Genomic DNA, 17,952 nt, shown 5'->3' on the forward strand with positions numbered 1-17,952 from the left:
ACCAGCACCTTAAGTGAAAAAAAAAATGGCCAAAACCTGACTGGACCCTGGTGCAGCTCTCTGGCTTACCAGCTCCATTCAAATCATCTAACCCATGCCATGATGATGATGATGATGGCCATGGCTGCTACACCTTTAATCATAGGTCTGATCGACCAGGTAGGACTAACCTGGTGTTATGTGACAACCACTACAATTGTTGCCATTTTCTAACCAATGAGTTGTAACGTGGGGAAATTGCAGCCAGACCTTGCCGTTCTGTCTAAATGAAAGAAAAGGGCACATCGACCCCAGGACTTATTCTTTGTAAGCCTAGTACTTATTCTATCGGTCTCTTTTGCCGAACTGCTAAGTTATGGGGATGTAAACACACCAGCATCGGTTGTCAAGTGATGTTGGGGGGACAACAGACACACACAAGCACACACACACACACACACACACACACACACACACATATATATACGACGGGCTTCTTTCAGTTTCCGTCTACCAAATCCACTCACAAGGCTTTGGTTGGCCTGGGGCTATAGCAGAAGACACTTGCCCAAGGTGCTGTGCAGTGGGACTGAACCCGGAACCATGTGTTTGATAAGCAAGTTACTTACCACATAGCCACTCCTGTACCTATATATTTTCAGTTCAGGTGTGCTGCCGAAATTTAGAAGGAATATAAACGTATCGCAAGTGAAATAAGGTTGTGGAGCACTGGTTTAGGCAAAAACTGAAATTTATGCCCTTTCAACCTGTTGTACAAATGCACAACCAATTAACTGTGCAAAGCCCCTTTTGTGTGTGTTCATGTATGTACTTGTGTATGTGTCTGCGTATTACATCCAGTCACTTCAATCCTGCTGGATTTCACAAAGGATGTTTGGTCCTCCAAAGTTGTTATGGTATATAAGTTGACCTCTCTTTTTTGGTCTGAAAAATTTGACTTGTACAAGGGGGTATCAAAAGGTTCTCAGACTAATAAAAAATAACTTATTTTCCTAAGTTTTAACATCATCTCCTTTGAAATAGTCACCTTGCGCAGCAATACAGTGGTCCTAGCATTCCTGCTACTTTTGGAATTTGGCCTGGCAGTCTTTTACCCTAAGTGAGTTAAGGAACTTCTATGATACCTTCTGGATCTTGATAACGGTGTTAAAATAGCAACCTTTGAGCTGCCCTTTCATCTTGGGGAAGAGCTGGAAGTCTGCAGGTGCTAAATCTGGAGAATAGGGTGGGTGTGGGAGTGATACCATGTTGTTTTTGGCGAGAAACTCCCAAGTGAGGAGAGCTTGGTGACAGGGTGCACTCTCAATTGATAGTGTGGCCCTGGCGGACTAATTCTCAAGGCACAATGCCACGTTTCCAGGTGTGACGCTCGTGGCAAGTCTTCCAGCTCATTCATCATCTTCCAGGAATGTTCTTTCACTTTTGAAATGCCCGTGCCACTTGAAACATTGCATATGACCCAATGCCATGTCGCCGTAAGCTTGCTGCAGCATGCTCAATGTCTCTACGGCAGACTTCCCAGGTTTAACACAAAATTCCAGCTCTTTGTTGCTGTCCATGACAAAATCACAGACTACAGCATACATGTGATCACAAAATCACAAATTTCACAAATTGCAAAGTAAACACAGCAATATCACTCAGCACATTGCCTCATGAAGGTCACTGCTGGCACTCACTGCACACACAACCATGTGCTGCCATCTGTTGGCATGCTACAGAACTAGTCCAAGAACTTTCTGATACCACCTCGTATGCTGGAAAATATATTCTTTTATACTCTAGCTACAAGTCCCAAAATTTGGGGGGAGAGGCCAGTTGGGTGTTTTTTGTGGGGTCTGGGGGCAGAAAGCAGAAGGGCTACCCCGGGTGGTACACACTTTAGCTACATTAGTGCCCTCAGTCTCTTTAGTGATGTCATCATCATCGTTTAACGTCTGCTTTCCTTGCTAGCATGGGTTGGACGATTTGACTGAGGGCTGGCGAACCAGATGGCTGCACCAGGCTCCAATCTTGATCTGGCAGAGTTTCTACAGCTTGATGCCCTTCCTAATGCCAACCACTCTGAGAGTGTAGTGGGTGCTTTTATGAGCCACCGGCACGGGGCCAGTCGGGCGGTACTGGCAACGACCTCACTCGAATCTTTTTACACATGCCACCAGAACAGGTGCCAGTAAGGCGATGCTGGTGACGATCCCGCTCGAATAGTGCCTTTTACGTGCCACCAGCACGGAAGCCAGTTAGCCGCTCTGGCAATGATCACACTTGGATGGTGCGCTTAGCACCCTACTTGCATGGGACTCAAGTGCCAGTAAGGTGATGCTGGTAACGATCACACTTGAATGGTGCCTTTTATGTGCCACTGGTATGGAACCTAGTTAGCCGCTCTGTCAATGATCACACTCATATGGCGCTCTTTGCACCCCGCTAGTATGGATGCCAGTCATCAAATTTGATTTTGATTTCACTTGCCTCAACAGGTCTTTGCAAGCAGAGTTTAGTGTCCAATGAAGGAAAGGTATGCATAAGTGGGCTGGTTACATCCCTAGCATAGGCCACAAAGTTATGGTCTTATTTGGCTTGCCGGGTTTTCTCAAGCACAGCATATTTCCAAAAGTCTCAGTCACTAGTCATTTCCTTGGTAAGGCCTAAAGTTCGAAGGTCGTGCCCTTTAAATATACACATGTATTAGAATTTTCTCTGATTTTTCAGATTTTTGTATGCTAGGCTACTGGTTTTAAATTGATATTAATTAAATTAATATTCAATTTATCTCCCTCATTACTTAAATTATATATATATATATATAGGGTCATACCGTAAATAATGCTGTTTTTTCAATTGCATGAGCTAAAAGTTGGAGGGGGACGGGATAAACTACCTGCATCAACTTGCTATAAAAGCAGGTAGTAAGTTTACCATGTCCTTATTCCTAGTGGAAGCTTCGAAGAGTGCAGTTTGATTATAACAGTTATTTTTTTTGGAAGCTATAATGGAAGTGACAAAAGAGCATATTCGGCATATTTTGCTTTATGAGTTCATTAAAGGCAACAACGCAATGGAAAGTCCGAGGAATATAAATGCAGTATATGGGGATCAGACAATAAGCATAATCCAGTGTTATCAGTGGTTCTGTAGAGCTTGATGAGGATGTCCTGCAAACCCTGATGGAACAAAATCCCATTGTAGCTGTTGAGGAACTAGCACAGCAGCTTGGATTTGGTCATTCAACCATTCATCCCCAAATGCATTCCATCAGAAAAGTCAGCAAATTGGGTCAATGGGTTCCTCACAAACCTTCTGAGTCTAATCATGTGCCAAGAGTGAATGTGTGCTCTTCTTTGCTGTCACATTTCACAAGTGACCCTTTTTTGGACTGAATAGTGACTGGTGATGAGAAATGGGTTCTGTATAAAAATATCAGGTGCCGAAGACAGTGGGTAGCGAAAGGAGAAACACCAGCACCCCAGGCTAAAGAAAGCCTTCACCCACGTAAAGTGCTGTTATCTGTTTGGTGGGATATGAAAGGTTTAGTCTGCTTTGAACTTTTAAACTCAAACCAAACGATAACAAAGATCTACTGTGAGCAGCTTGAGTGGCTTAAGTCAGTGCTAGAAGACAAACGACCATCTTTGGTTTCAAGACAAAAGGTGTTCTTCCATTGAGATAATGCTTGGCCACATACAGTAAGGATGACATTCTGAAGGCTGGGGAAGTTTGAATGGGAAACAATGCCCCTCCCACCATATTCGCCAGACATTGCCCCATCTGATTATCATTTATTCTGCAGTCTTCAAAACCATTTGGATGGAAAAAATATGGATTCTGTAGATGAGGTCAGAACAATACTGGGGGAGTATTTTTTTGTCAGAAAGAAGTGAATTTTGGAAGTGGGCCCTTGCAAGTCTAGCAGATAGATGGAAGAGTATTGTAGAAAATGAAGGACAGTATATTTTAGATTAAAAAATAACTTTATCTTAATTTTGAAAAATAAAAGAAGCATAAAAAAAAATGCATTTTTTATGGGATGACCCAATATATATACTGTTTCCTGTTGTTGGATTGTTGCCATGTTGAAGTAGCCCCTATTATATTTTTTGATGGTCATATTGATCCCATACTTCTATTTTTCTTTGGTTACTAATTACATTTTCTTTCTACACATTAGAACCTGAATTCTTTATAGACACAGGCATGGCTGTGTGGTAAGAAGCTTGCTTACCAGCCACATGATTCTGGGTTCAGTCCCACTGTGTGGCACCTTGGGCAAGTGTCTACTACTATAGCCTTGGGCTGACCAAGGCCTTATGAGTTGATTTGGTAGACAGCAGCTGAAACAAGCCCATTATATATATGTGTGTGTTTCTCGCCACCACTTGACAACCTGTAACTTAGCAATTCAGCAAAAGAGATCAATAGAAAATGTATTAAAAAAAAAATTACTAGAGTTGATTCATTCAGCTAAAACTTTTTCAAGGTGGTGCCCCAGGATGGCCGTAGTCTAATGACTGAAACAAGTAAAAGGTAAAAGGTTAGTTTTAAACACAAAGTAACTCTGAGTAATCCGGTGTGACATAAACCCAGTATAACATGGAGTGTGTTGTCCTTTATGATCTGTCTTAACGCATGAGTTTGGCTCAGTCAGAATCATAAAAAAGTTGGAGGGTGAAAGAAAACCAGTCCAACTGGTTATAACTCTTTATATTGTTTGTTTTCATGTCTGAGTATTAAGAGGAGAGGAAAACCCATTTATATATATATATATATATATATATATATATAGTTAATCCAAACATGAAAGCACAAAGAGAAAACACAACAACGCGAGGACGTGGAACAAATATAGTATTATTGGATGCTCAGGAAAGAAGGAGGGCTTAACGTTTCGAGCGGAGCTCTTCTTTGGAAACATAGGAGAAGGAAAGATCCAGAGAAGGGAAGACAGAAGAAAAAAAATCGCCAACGGTAGACACGAGGTCACGGGTACACAAAAGAAACAGAATTTTGCAATATCATTTTATTTAATTAGTTTTACATGTTTACTCTTTTCTCACCTTCAAATTATTCTCCATTTGAAGCAATGCATTGGTCTCAGACGCATTTTCTGCTCTTCAAAGCAGTGGTGGAATTCTTGCAAAGTAAAGACCTTCGAAAAAGGTCCGGTTCAATTTGCAACTGTTCTTTCAGTTTGCAACGCGTATAGGCACGTAAAAAGCACCATCCGAATCGTGGCCGATGCCAGCGCTGCCTTGACTGGCTTCCGTGCCGGTGGCACGTAAAAAGCACCAACTGATTGTGGCCGTTTGCCAGCCTCGTCTGGCACCTGTGACGGTGGCACGTAAAAAGCACCCATTACACTCGCGGAGTGGTTGGCGTTAGGAAGGGCATCCAGCTATAGAAACACTGCCAGATCAGACTGGAGCCACTAAAAAAGAATTTTTTAAATCTTTTCAGTCACGGTTTGTTTTGCTTATCAACCACTAGACAATAGGTGGTCTTACTTGACCTCACAAAATGCATGCACTGCTTTTTGGTGGTGGTGGTGTGTGTGTGTGGAGGGGGCAATTTTGATGTGTGGCCTGGGTGCCATTTACCCTAGCTACGCCCCTGGACCCAACAGAATTTTTCTACTTAAGGAACTTACATTATCCAGCCGGTCCTTTATTAAGAGATTAGGGTGTCAATTGAGGAAGTTCTGCTCACTATCTCTACTCAAAATATACGATAGTGATAGAGGCAGTATTAATATCAAATGGTAATACTCTTTACTCTTTTACTTGTTTCAGTCATTTGACTGTGACCATGCTGGAGCACCGCCTTTAGTCAAGCAAATCGACCCCAGGACTTATTCTTTGTAAGCCTAGTACTTATTCTATCGGTCTCTTTTGTTGAACTGCTAAGTTACGGGGACGTAAACACACCAGCATGGGTTGTCAAGCAGTGTTGGCGGGGACAAACACAGACACACAAACATATACATGCACGTATATATACATATATATGACGGGCTTCTTTCAGGGCACAAACAAGGTCAGATAAAGGGATTAAGTCGATTATATCAACCCCAGTGCGTAACTGGTACTTTATTTATTGACCCCGAAAGGATGAAAGGCAAAGTTGACCTCAACGGACTTTGGTCGGCCTGAAGCTATAGTAGAAGACACTTGCCCAAGGTGCCACGCAGTGGGACTGAACCCTGAACCATGTGGTTCGTAAGTAAGCTACTTACCACACAGCCACTCCTATACTTGTGCATATTTCCACTTAAACATGGTTGTGCATTTTGCTCCAAAAAGCCAATATGTGGATTTCTGTCATGGTAACTACCACAGTAAAGTTTGTCCTTATAGAACGTCCATGTTTAAATGGAGATAAGTATTACCTCCACTCTCAGTGTATTGGCCAACCGAGGCCTAGAGTATAAACCATTTCAATCAAGGAAGGTACCACAGAAAGGGATTGAACTCAAAAACGAAATAGCTGTTAAGGAAAAACCTAACTACACAGCCATGCCTCTCAGACTGTTACAACACACTGACACACCTCAAAGGGTTGCGGACCACTCTCATACCTGCTTCATGCTCTGAATGCTTCTTTGTGTTAATTACTGCCATTTAATGTCCTGTTTACATTCAAACATTTGCTTTTTGCATAATTTCATAGTCTCAGTGCACTGAGTTCAGTTCTGCCAAGGTGAATATTGTTTCCTACATTATCAGTCAAGTACATCATCATCATCATCATCATTGTTTAGCATCTGCTTTCCATGCTGGCATGGGTTGGACGGTGCTACTGGGGTCTGGGAAGCCAGAAGGCTGCACCAGGCCCAGTCTGATCTGGCAATGTTTCTACGGCTGGATGCCCTTCCTAACGCCAACCACTCCGTGAGTGTAGTGGGTGCTTTTTACGTGCCACCAGCACAGGTGCCAGACGAGGCTGGCAAACGGCCACGGTTGGATGGTGCTTTTTACGTGCCACTGACACGGGGGCCAGACGAGGCTGGCAAACGGCCACGATCGGATGGTGCTCAACATCAAAAATCAATGGAAATTGTAGTTCAAGTACATCAAGTCAATGGAAATTGTAGTTGTGATCCATGTGCCGGTGGCACGTAAAAAGCACCATCCGAACGTGGCCGATGCCAGCACCGCCCTGACTGGCGTCTGTGCCAATGGCACGTAAAAAGCCCCAACCGTTCATGGCCATTGCCAGCCTCCTCTGGCACCTGTGCCAGTGGCATGTAAAAACCAGCCACTACACTCACGGAATGGTTGGCGTTAGGAAGGGCATCCAGCTGTAGAAACTCTGTCAGATCAGACTGGAGCCTGGTGCAGCCTTCTGGCTTCCCAGACCCCGGTCGAACCGTCCAACCCATGCTAGCATGGAGAACGGACGTTAAACGATGATGATGGTGATCAGACCAGTTGCTAATAATAATTTCACTACCACTCTCCTATCACTTTCAATCAACTTTTTCTGATCTTGGCAACTTTTGGCCTTGTTTTTAATCAAATGAAATCTTTACAGTTTTTAGGCTTCTAAATGGGTTTTACACTCTCCGGCTCCCTTTCCCTCACTCTCTCATTTCTTTTATTTATAATTCATTGATGTTATGTGTGCATATGTGTATCTGGCTCTCTTCCTCCCTCTCTCTTTTTATATATATTTCTTTATTGCCCACAAGGGGCTAAACATAGAGAGGACAAACAAAGACAGACAAAGGGATTAAGTCGATTACATCGACCCCAGAGACAATAGTTACATATCAGCTGACCCCAGTGCGTAACTGGTACTTTATTTATCGAACCCGAAAGGATGAAAGGCAAAGTTGACCTCGGCGAAATTTGAACTCAGAACGTAATGGCAGACAAAACACCACTAAGCATTTCGCCTGGTGCACTAATTGTTTCTGCCAGCTCGCTGCCTTTTTATATAATATATCTATATCTAAGAGCTGTTCTTCACTCCTGCTCCAGAGCGTCGGCTGAGGGGTCACTCCGAAAAGCTCTATCTGCGATGATTTCATCTCAATCGAAGGAGAGGGGCTTTCTCCGTCCGGGTTGCAGATCCGTGGAATAAGCTGCCGGATGAGATAGTGAAGATGCCGACGACTGCTCGGTTCAAAGTCTCTCTTGACCAGAAATGGCCTGAACTCTTTGCATGAACACCCTCCCTGTACATAACTCCATGTCCCCCTACATGGCCTTGGTTTTTGCTTTTTGAGCCAAAAAATTAACTTAATTAGGTTTTACTGTATTCTCTGGCATACAAGTCAACATAGTATATAATGTAAACATTCAAGCATCCTCACTATCTTTCCAAAACCTGCTGTATTTCATATGGAATTTTTGGCCTTCCAAAGTTGTCTTGGTGTATTAATCATTCTACCTTGTTTTTTTCTTTTTCTTTTTTTTTTTCGCAGTAAATTTTGGCCTGCAAATTCAACTTGTATGTCGGAAAATTCTCTGTAATTAATTCAAGTTTTATCTCTCTCTATCTCTCCCACTCTCCCATTATTTGAAATTTTATTTATTTTTCTGTCTCTCTTTTACAGTTTTCATTTCACCAGAACTCAAGATGGGGACATGGACGGAAGATCAAGAGAAAGTGCTCACTGCATTTTGTCCTGATGATCAGTGTAGAGCCAGCCTGTTCTTTGATGAGTCCAGCGAGACAGTTGAATGCCTGTTATGTGGTCAGTTTCACGAAAAGCACACATTAAAAGATGTCAGGAAGGTTTCCGATTTAAGTGAAGTTTTGAAATTCCTTCGACCAATGCTTCAGGAGAAACGCACGGAGGAGACGAAAGTCATGGGTATTTCCAATTACGTATGTAAGCTACTGTCTCCCCTTTTCACACAATATGGATTGGACCGGAATACACAGAAGGCAAAACTGTTAAGTGAAATGGGTCATGGAAACACGTTCAATTGCAGCCGTCTCAGCTCCCATGCATTTCACATTGACCCCGCCCATTTAAACATACCATATTATGGTACTGACTGCTCCGGAAGTCTCACTTACCTCAGTGAAACACTGAGTATTATCAAAGCTGCGAATGACAACGAAGAAAGACTAGTCCCCATTCACACTGACGGAGACGGCCACTGCCTGGTCTATGCTATCTCTCGGGCCCTGATTGGCAGAGAACTGTTTTGGCATGCCCTCCGAGAAAACCTTCGCTGTCACTTTCTAGAAAAGCTGGAAGTTTATAAAATGCATTTTGAAGACTTCATTCATCCCCTTGAGTGGCAGGAAATCATTGCTGAGTGTGAACCAAACTTTGTTCCCCTTGATGGTGAACCCCTCGGATTGAGGAATATTCATATTTTTGGACTTGCGAATGTTTTGAAAAGACCAATTATTCTTTTAGATTCCATCATTGGAATCAGAAGCTCAGGTGACTACTCAGGTAGGTTTCAATGAAGCTTGTTGTTGTTGTTGTCATTGTTAGTACAGAACCAGACAGATTATCTGACAAATTTGGGACCAGAAGTGTCCCATATTTCTGTATTGTCTAGTTTTCTGGAAACGGTTTTGAATATATGCTTAAAATAATGTAAAAATGAACAACAGGTGTAGGAGTGGCTGTGTGGTAAGTAGCTTGCTTATGAACCACATGGTTCCGGGTTCAGTCCCACTGCGTGGCACTTTGGGTAAGTGTCTTCTGCTATAGCCTCGGGCAGACCAAAGCCTTGTGAGTGGATTTGGTAGACGGAAACTGAAAGAAGCCCGTCGTATATATGTGTGTGTGTATATATATATATATATATATATGTATGTATGTATGTGTGTATGTTTGTGTGTCTGTGTTTGTCCCCCCCCCCCAACATCGCTTGACAACCCATGCTGGTGTGTTTACGTCCCCGTAACTTAGTGGTTCAGCAAAAGAGACCGATAGAATAAGTACTAGGCTTACAAACAACCAGTCCTGTGGTCAATTCGTTTGACTAAAGGCGGTGCTCCAGCATGGCCACAGTCAAATGACTGAAACAAGTAAAAGAGTAATGAAAAGTAAAGAACTAAGTTGTAATTAAACAGGTTCAAATTAATACACATCTAAAGCAAGGTCAGTTTGATATTAATTAATCCATTTAAAATTCTTAAAATATACCATCTTGTGCCCATATACAGCATTATATTTTTAAGATAAAAATAAAACAGATACAAGTACAAATTAATGCTAAAAACAACAGTATGTTTAATCTTTTTATCAATCCAGGGTAAAGAACAAAATTGTTTTTAACACATCATCATCATCATTTATTGTCTGTTTCCCATGCTGGCATCAGTTTGACAGGAGCTGACAGGCCAGAGGGCTGCATCAGTTTCCAGCCTTATGTTTTGACATGCTTTCTACAGCTGGATACCCTTTCTAATGCTAACCACTCACCAAAATGTACTGGGTGCTTTTTATGGGGTGCTAGCACAGGATATGACACCGATGCAAATTAACCAACTTCATAATCATGGTGCTTACTCAAAACAGGGTACATCATCATCATCATCGTTTAACGTCCGTTTTCCATGCTAGCATGGGTTGGACGGTTTGACCGGGGTCTGGGAAGCCAGGAGGCTGCACCAGGCTCCAGTCTGATCTGGCAGTGTTTCTACAGCTGTATGCCCTTCCTAACACCAACCACTCCATGAGTGTAGTGGGTGCTTTTTACGTGCCAGGGGAGGCTGGCAGCGGCCATGATTGGTTGGTGCTTTTTACATGCCACCGGCACAGAAACCCACGTTCAGATGGTGCTTTTTACGTGCCACCGGCACAGGTATCACAACTACTATTTCCATTCGATATTTATTTCGATGTTCATGTACTTGACTCAATAGGTCTCCTCAAGCACAGCAGGTCGTTCTGCAATCCAAGGTACTTTGAATGGGCTGGGGCTATGCGAAACTGGTGCAGGAAGCAGCCCGGGTCTTTGCAGTCACAGCATATCTCCAGAGATCTCGGTCCTTCGTCATTGCCTCTGTGAGGCCCAACGCTTGGAGGTCATGCTTGACTACCTCATCCCATGTCTTCCTGGGTCTACCTCTTCCCCTGATACCTTCAACTGTTTGGGAGCGCCACTTCTTCACACATCTCTCCTCATCCATCCGCAGTACATGACCATACCATCGCAAGCGTCTCTCTTGCACACCACATCTGATGCTTCTTATGTCCAGCATTTTTCTCAGGGTGCTTACACTCTGTCATGTGTGCACACTGACATTACACATCCAGCGGATCATGCTAGCTTCATTTCTTTCAAGTCTACGCATGTCCTCTGCAGTCACAGCCCATGTTTCACTATCGTGAAGCATGGCAGTTCGCACACATGCATCATACAATCTACATTTCACTCTGAGTGAGAGACCCTTTGTCGCCAGTAGGGGTAGGAGCTTTATGAACTTTGCCCAGGCTATTCGTATTCTAGTGGTGACACTCTCTGAGCATCCACCTCCACTACTAACTTTGTCACCTAGGTAGCGGAAACTATCAACTACTTCTAGTTTCTCCCCCTGGAGTGTGATGGAATCTGTTTTCTGAGTATCTGTGGTGTCTATTGTCCCTGTGCATCTGCCGCACATGAAAGCTATCTTATCAGTTAATTTCCCTTTGATGTTGCTGCACCTCTTATGCGTCCATAGCTTACACTGGATACATCTTATGGAGTTTCTACCTACACCTTTCTTACAGATCGAGCAGGGCCACCTGCCCGAGGGTGTGTATGATGAGTTCGCCTTTCTGCTTACTATAACTTTGGTCTTTGCTACATTTACTCTAAGGCTCTTTGATTATAAACCTTGCTTCCACACCCAAAATTTCTTTTCTAGTTCCGGTAGTGATTCTGCTATGAGGGCCAGGTCATCAGTATAGAGGAGCTCCCAGGGGCAACCTGTTTTGAATTCCTCTGTTATTGCCTGGAGGACTATGATGAATAAGAGGGGACTGTGGGCTGAACCTTGGTGGACCCCTACTTCTACCCGGAATTCTTCACTATACTCATTGCCAATCCTAACCTTGCTGACAGCCTCTCTGTATAGGGCCTGTACAGTTGTCGAACCAGGAATATGGCATCAGTGGTGCTTCTACCTGGCACAAAACCGAACTGCATCTCATCTAAGCAAATTCTCTCCCTAATGAGATGGGCTATGACCCTCTCTGTGACCTTCATCACCTGATCCAACAGTTCAATACCCCTGTAGCTATTTCTATCTAGAGCATCACCTTTACCCTTGTAGCAGTTGACTATGGTGTTGCTACGCCAGTCATTGGGTATGACTCCATTATGGTTTACAATACAGGTGACTAGGCCATCGCCCACACAACCAGATGTTTTAAGCATCTCAGCAGTGATTCCTGATGGGCGGGGGGGGGGGGGGTTCTGGTTTCATATCCTTAATTGCCTCAACTACTAGGGAGCTGTCTATTCGGATAGCTGGTCCCTCTACTGGGTCAACATTTGGCAGGCTCTCCTCCTCCCATTCATTTTCCACATTCAGCAGTCTCTCATAATGGCTTCTCCAAGCCTTTTTCTTTTCAGAAACATTAAAATCAAGTGCCCCATCATCCATGCGGACGCATTTCTCTCCTGTGACATCACTATTTTCTCTCACACACTGTCTAGCAATCCGAAATACCTCAGTTCTTTGGTCCTCACGTCGCTGGACATTGGCAAACTTCTTCTTTTCTGCTTCATCTTTGGCTATGTATACCTGCCGCCCAGCCTCCCTTTTGGCTACCTGGTACAGTTCCCTGCTACCCCATCCCTCCAGGCTTTCCAGGCCTGTTTCTTTGCTCTAATGGCTTTGTCTACTGTATTATTCCACCACCACGTAACTCTAGGCACAGTATTTCTATATATATAAACGGCAAAATGTCTGTGTGTGTGTCCTTTATACAAATCCACAATTTTTCAGTTAGAGGGCTCGCACTTTCTATGGTCATTCAAAACCATCCAAGGGTGGTTGTACACATCTTTACATTTCCCCAGTCACCCCGCAAAGCCATTAAAAAATCAATAGAAGTGACTTTTTTGTGAATTTTCTATCCAAAACCCAATCAAAATGCCTGAAACTTGATATGCTAATTGAATGCCAGCTAGCTGTATGTGATTGGTCGGAGATTTGGACAGTACTCGCGTGTATGTGCGCACGCACACAGCTGTATATGCATGCACTAGCACTATGACCCAGTGTTGCCGGGTCATAGTGCTAGTTGTATAATATGTATGAAGTGCAATGTGCTCAAAGTCAATGGAACCTGTGTGAGAGGGAGACACGAGAACTTGTGATGAAGTGGTGAAGGCAGATCCAAACCTGTTAAACCTCGCCCAAGATAATAAAGGACTATGTTGACGGACAGCACACTGTGTGAGAGGGACCTACTCTCTTGCTCATTCACGGTGGAAACAAACATTGGAATTCATCATCATCATCATCATCATCATTTAACGTCCGCTCTCCATGCTAGCATGGGTTGGACGGTTCAACTGGGGTCTGGGGAGCCCGAAAGCTGCACCAGTCCAGTCAGATCTGGCAGTGTTTCTACAGCTGGATGCCCTTCCTAACGCCAACCACTCCGAGAGTGTAGTGGGTGATTTTATGTGCCACCGACACAGGTGCCAGACGAGGCTGACAAACGGCCACGCTCGGATGGTGTTTTTTATGTGCCACCGACACAGGTGCCAGACGAGGCTGGCAGACGGCCACGCTCGGATGGTGTTTTTTATGTGCCACCGACACAGGTGCCAGACGAGGCTGGCAGACGGCCACGCTCGGATGGTGTTTTTATGTGCCACCGACACAGGTGCCAGACGAGGCTGGCAGACGGCCACGCTCGGATGGTGTTTTTATGTGCCACCGACACAGGTGCCAGATGAGGCTGGCAAACGGCCACGATCGGATGGTGCTTGTTACGTGCCCACAGCACGGAGGCCAGTCGATGCGGTACTGGCTACGGCCACGTTCGGATGGTTTTCTTATGTGCCACGTGCCACCGGCACTGGTACCACAAAGATACAAATTCCATTGATGTTCATCTATTTTGATTTGTTTTGATTTGATTTGATTTTCACTTGCCTCAACAGGTCTTCACAAGTGTCACAAGAAGGAAGGTATGCACAGGTGGACTGACTACGTCCCAGGTAGGGGCCATGGGTTATGGCCTGACTAGTCTTGCCGGGTCTTCGGATGGTGTTTTTATGTGCCACCGACACAGGTGCTAGATGAGGCTTCCCACAGCACGGAGGCCAGTCGATGCGGTACTGGCTACGGCCACGTTCGGATGGTTTTCTTGTGTGCCACAGGCACTGGTACCACAAAGATACAAATTCCATTGATGTTCATCTATTTTGATTGATTTTCACTTGCCTCAGCAGGTCTTCACAAGTGTCACAAGAAGGAAGGCATGCACAGGTGGATCGACTACGTCCCAGGTAGGGGCCACGGGATATGGCCTGACTAGTCCTGCCGGGTCCTCTCATGCACAGCACACTTCCATAGGACTCGGTCTTCAGTCATTTCCTTGGTGAGACCTAAAGTTCGAAGGTCGTGTTTCACCACCTCGTCCCAGGTTTTCCTGGGTCTACCTCTTCCACAGGTTCCCTCAACTGCTAGGTTGTAGCACTTTTGCACACAACTATCTTCAGCCATTCTCGTCACATGACCATACCAGCGCAGCCGTCTCTCTTGCACACCACAACTGACACTTCTTAGGTTCAACTTTTCTCTCAAAGTACTTACACTCTGACGATTATGAACACTGACATTACACATCCATCGGAGCATACTGGCTTCATTTCTTGCAAGGATGTATATTTGTATAGGTGCAGACATGGCGGTGTGGTAAGAAACCCTACCTTCCGTGTTCTTTTACAGAGTTTAGGAAAACTGAAGGACCACTGCAATAAGTGTTTGAATCTGAGAGGGGAATATGTTGAATAAAATCATAGTTAACCGATTCCCCAGTATTTTCTTTTACCAAAAGCCAGGAGCTTTTTAGCACCCCTTGTGTGTATATACTAGCAGTATCGCCCGGCATTGCTCGGGTTTGTTTTGACCCTTTAGAATTGGAATTTTTGAAAAGTAAAAATTTTGCATTACGTAGCTTGTTATTCTCTTTAAGTGAACATTTTCCTGGTTGAAATACACCGAAAAATGGCGACACATAGGCGCAGGAGTGGCTGTGTGGTAAGTAGCTTGCTAACCAGCCACATGGTTCCGGGTTCAGTCCTGCTGCGTGGCATCTTGGGCAAGTGTCTTCTGCTATAGCCCCGGGCCGACCAGTGCCTTGTGAGTGGATTTGGTAGACGGAAACTGAAAGAAGCCTGTCGTATATATATATATATATGTGTGTTTGTGTGTCTGTGTTTGGCCCCCTAGCATTGCTTGACAACTGATGCTGGTGTGTTTATGTCCCCGTCACTTAGCGGTTCGGCAAAAGAGACCGATAGAATAAGTACTGGGCTTACAAAGAATAAGTCCCGGGGTCGATTTGCTCGACTAAAGGCGGTGCTCCAGCATGGCCGCAGTCAAATGACTGAAACAAGTAAAAGAGTAAAGAGAGTACAGCAGTAAAAAAATCATAAAAAATAGGGATTTTCATAGAAAAAAAAGCACCTTTTTGATGTAAATAATTTTTGGTGTTAACATGGTCCGATTTGAATTTTTTCTTCTACGGAAGGAAGAGCAAGCCTTCTATCATACTCTCAATTTTGGTCAACTTGCGCTGCAGGGTGTCGGAGGAGATAGTGTTAGTTGAAGGCTACCAAACCCGCCACACACAGACAACTTCAGCTTTATATATCATCATCATCATCGTTTAACGTCCGTTTTCTGCGCTAGCACAGGTTGGACGGTTCGACCGGGGTCTGGGAAGCCAGAAGGCTGCACCAGGCCCAGTCAGATCTGGCAGTGTTTCTACAGCTGGATGCCCTTCCTAACGCGAACCACTCCGCGACAAAAGTCAACAAAAGGAGTACAGTCGGATATTTATTTTTCAATCACTACAATTTTTTTCTAGGCAATGTAGTTCTCCAGGCATGCAGGTACTTGAATATGCAAACGTTTCCCTGCATTATGAGATCTAGTTGGGTTTCCTCAGCTGATATGTAACTATTGTCTCTGTAAGTTCAGATTCTTGGCTTCAAGAACATCCTCTGTGTCTGTCATGGCCTGAATTTAGTAGTAGCCAATGAGTTTATTAAGGTGTGTTGTAGTTGAAGGACCGTTGGCAGGCTATTATCTGCTCACACACAACAGATGCCCAAATGCAAGCCTGGAAGTACATAGAATACTACTACTGGAGAATACAGGATGAAATCCGAAGGTGGACGAGCTTTATACTGTATTCTATGTTCTTAACAGAATAAACCATAACTGTATATATCTATTTCTTTATTACCCACAAGGGGCTAAACATAGAGGGGACAAACAAGGACAGACAATGGGATTAAGTCGATTTCATCGACCCCAGTGTGTAACTGGTACTTTATTTATCGACCCTGAAAGGATGAAAGGCAAAGTCGACCTTGGCGGAATTTGAACTCACAGCGTAACGACAGACGAAATACGGCTACGCATTTCGCCCGGCCTGTTAACATTTCTGCCAGCTCGCCACCCATAACTGTTTATATCATCATCATCATCCTTTAACATCTATTTTCCATGCTTGCATGGGTTAGATAGTTTGATCAGGGCTTCCAAGCAGGAGGGCTGCACCAGGTTCCAGTCTGATTCGGCCTGGTTTCTACAGCTGGATGTCCTTAATGCCAACCACTTTACAGAGTGTACTGGGTGCTTTTACATGGCGCCAGCACAGGGCTCTTGCAGGCCAATCCTCTTTAGCAGAAGTGGTATTAACTCTTCTGCTGTGGGGGGGGGGTCCTCTTGAGTACAGCAAGGCACCAGATATTTCAATCCTTTGTCATGTCCTCTGTAAGGTTCAGTGTCCTGAGACTGTCCTTCATACGATTGGTTTCTTTCACTTTCTATCAACCTCATTCTCTGATTTTTTTTTTTTTTAGTCTTTTCCTCAGGGGAGGTCTTACTTTGCCTCAACTCACCTATGTTCTTATTTTCATGATATAAGTATTCTCCCAGTGACCAAGTCTTGTTCTTACGCCAATTTATTGGAATTGTTCTCCTAGTACCGACTACAGCTAAGATACTGAGTGGAATTATTTATTTCTCTGCTTATTTATTCAGTTCTGTCTGTCTATCATATCTGTCTAGCGTCTGCAAGGTTGTGAAAGTGAGAGAACGGGTTATGTGAGGTCTGGGAGGAGCAGAGGCCATTAAAGTCTGTGCAGAAAAGGCAAAGAGACGAGACATTGTGTCTGTGTTTGCAGAATGAGTTCAAGGCAATCAGTTCATTCAACTTTGCCTTAATGTGGTCTACAACATGTGTGTAAGGCCCTATATATATATATATATATATATATCTGTATATATCTCTCTCTCTCTCTCTATATATATATATATATGTGTGTGTGTGTGTGTGTGCATATGTATGTACATATGTGTGTATATGTATGTATATATATATATATATATATATATGTATGTATATATGTATATATCTATATATATATGTATGTATATATGTATATATCTATATATGTATATATATATGTATGTATATATGTATATATCTATATATGTATGTATATATGTATATATCTATATATATATGTATGTATATATGTATATATCTATATATATATGTATGTATATATGTATATATCTGTATATATGTATGTATATATGTATATATCTGTATATATGTATATATCTGTATATATATATATCTGTATATATGTATGTATATATGTCTATATCTGTATATATTTATATATCTGTATATGTATATATGTATCTGTATATATGTATATATGTATCTGTATATATGTATATATATCTGTGTATGTATATATATATATATGTGTGTGTGTATGTATATAT

The 17,952-nt window shown here is 43.2% G+C and overlaps 1 protein-coding gene across 2 annotated transcripts in view; it reads left to right on the top strand.

The window, feature by feature from the left end:
- The window catches only part of LOC115224378 (deubiquitinating protein VCIP135), a 71,220-nt gene that overhangs the window by 3,522 nt on the left and 49,746 nt on the right, over positions 1-17,952 (top strand). For both annotated transcript variants that reach the window (XM_036513372.1, XM_029795261.2), the window contains exon 2: positions 8,555-9,412. In XM_036513372.1, the coding sequence (XP_036369265.1) occupies positions 8,578-9,412 (835 nt within the window). In that variant the 5' untranslated portion in view covers positions 8,555-8,577. The remainder of the gene's footprint in view (positions 1-8,554; positions 9,413-17,952) is intronic.

The sequence above is a fragment of the Octopus sinensis genome, linkage group LG25 (assembly GCF_006345805.1).
Source record: "Octopus sinensis linkage group LG25, ASM634580v1, whole genome shotgun sequence".
Lineage (NCBI taxonomy): Eukaryota > Metazoa > Mollusca > Cephalopoda > Octopoda > Octopodidae > Octopus > Octopus sinensis.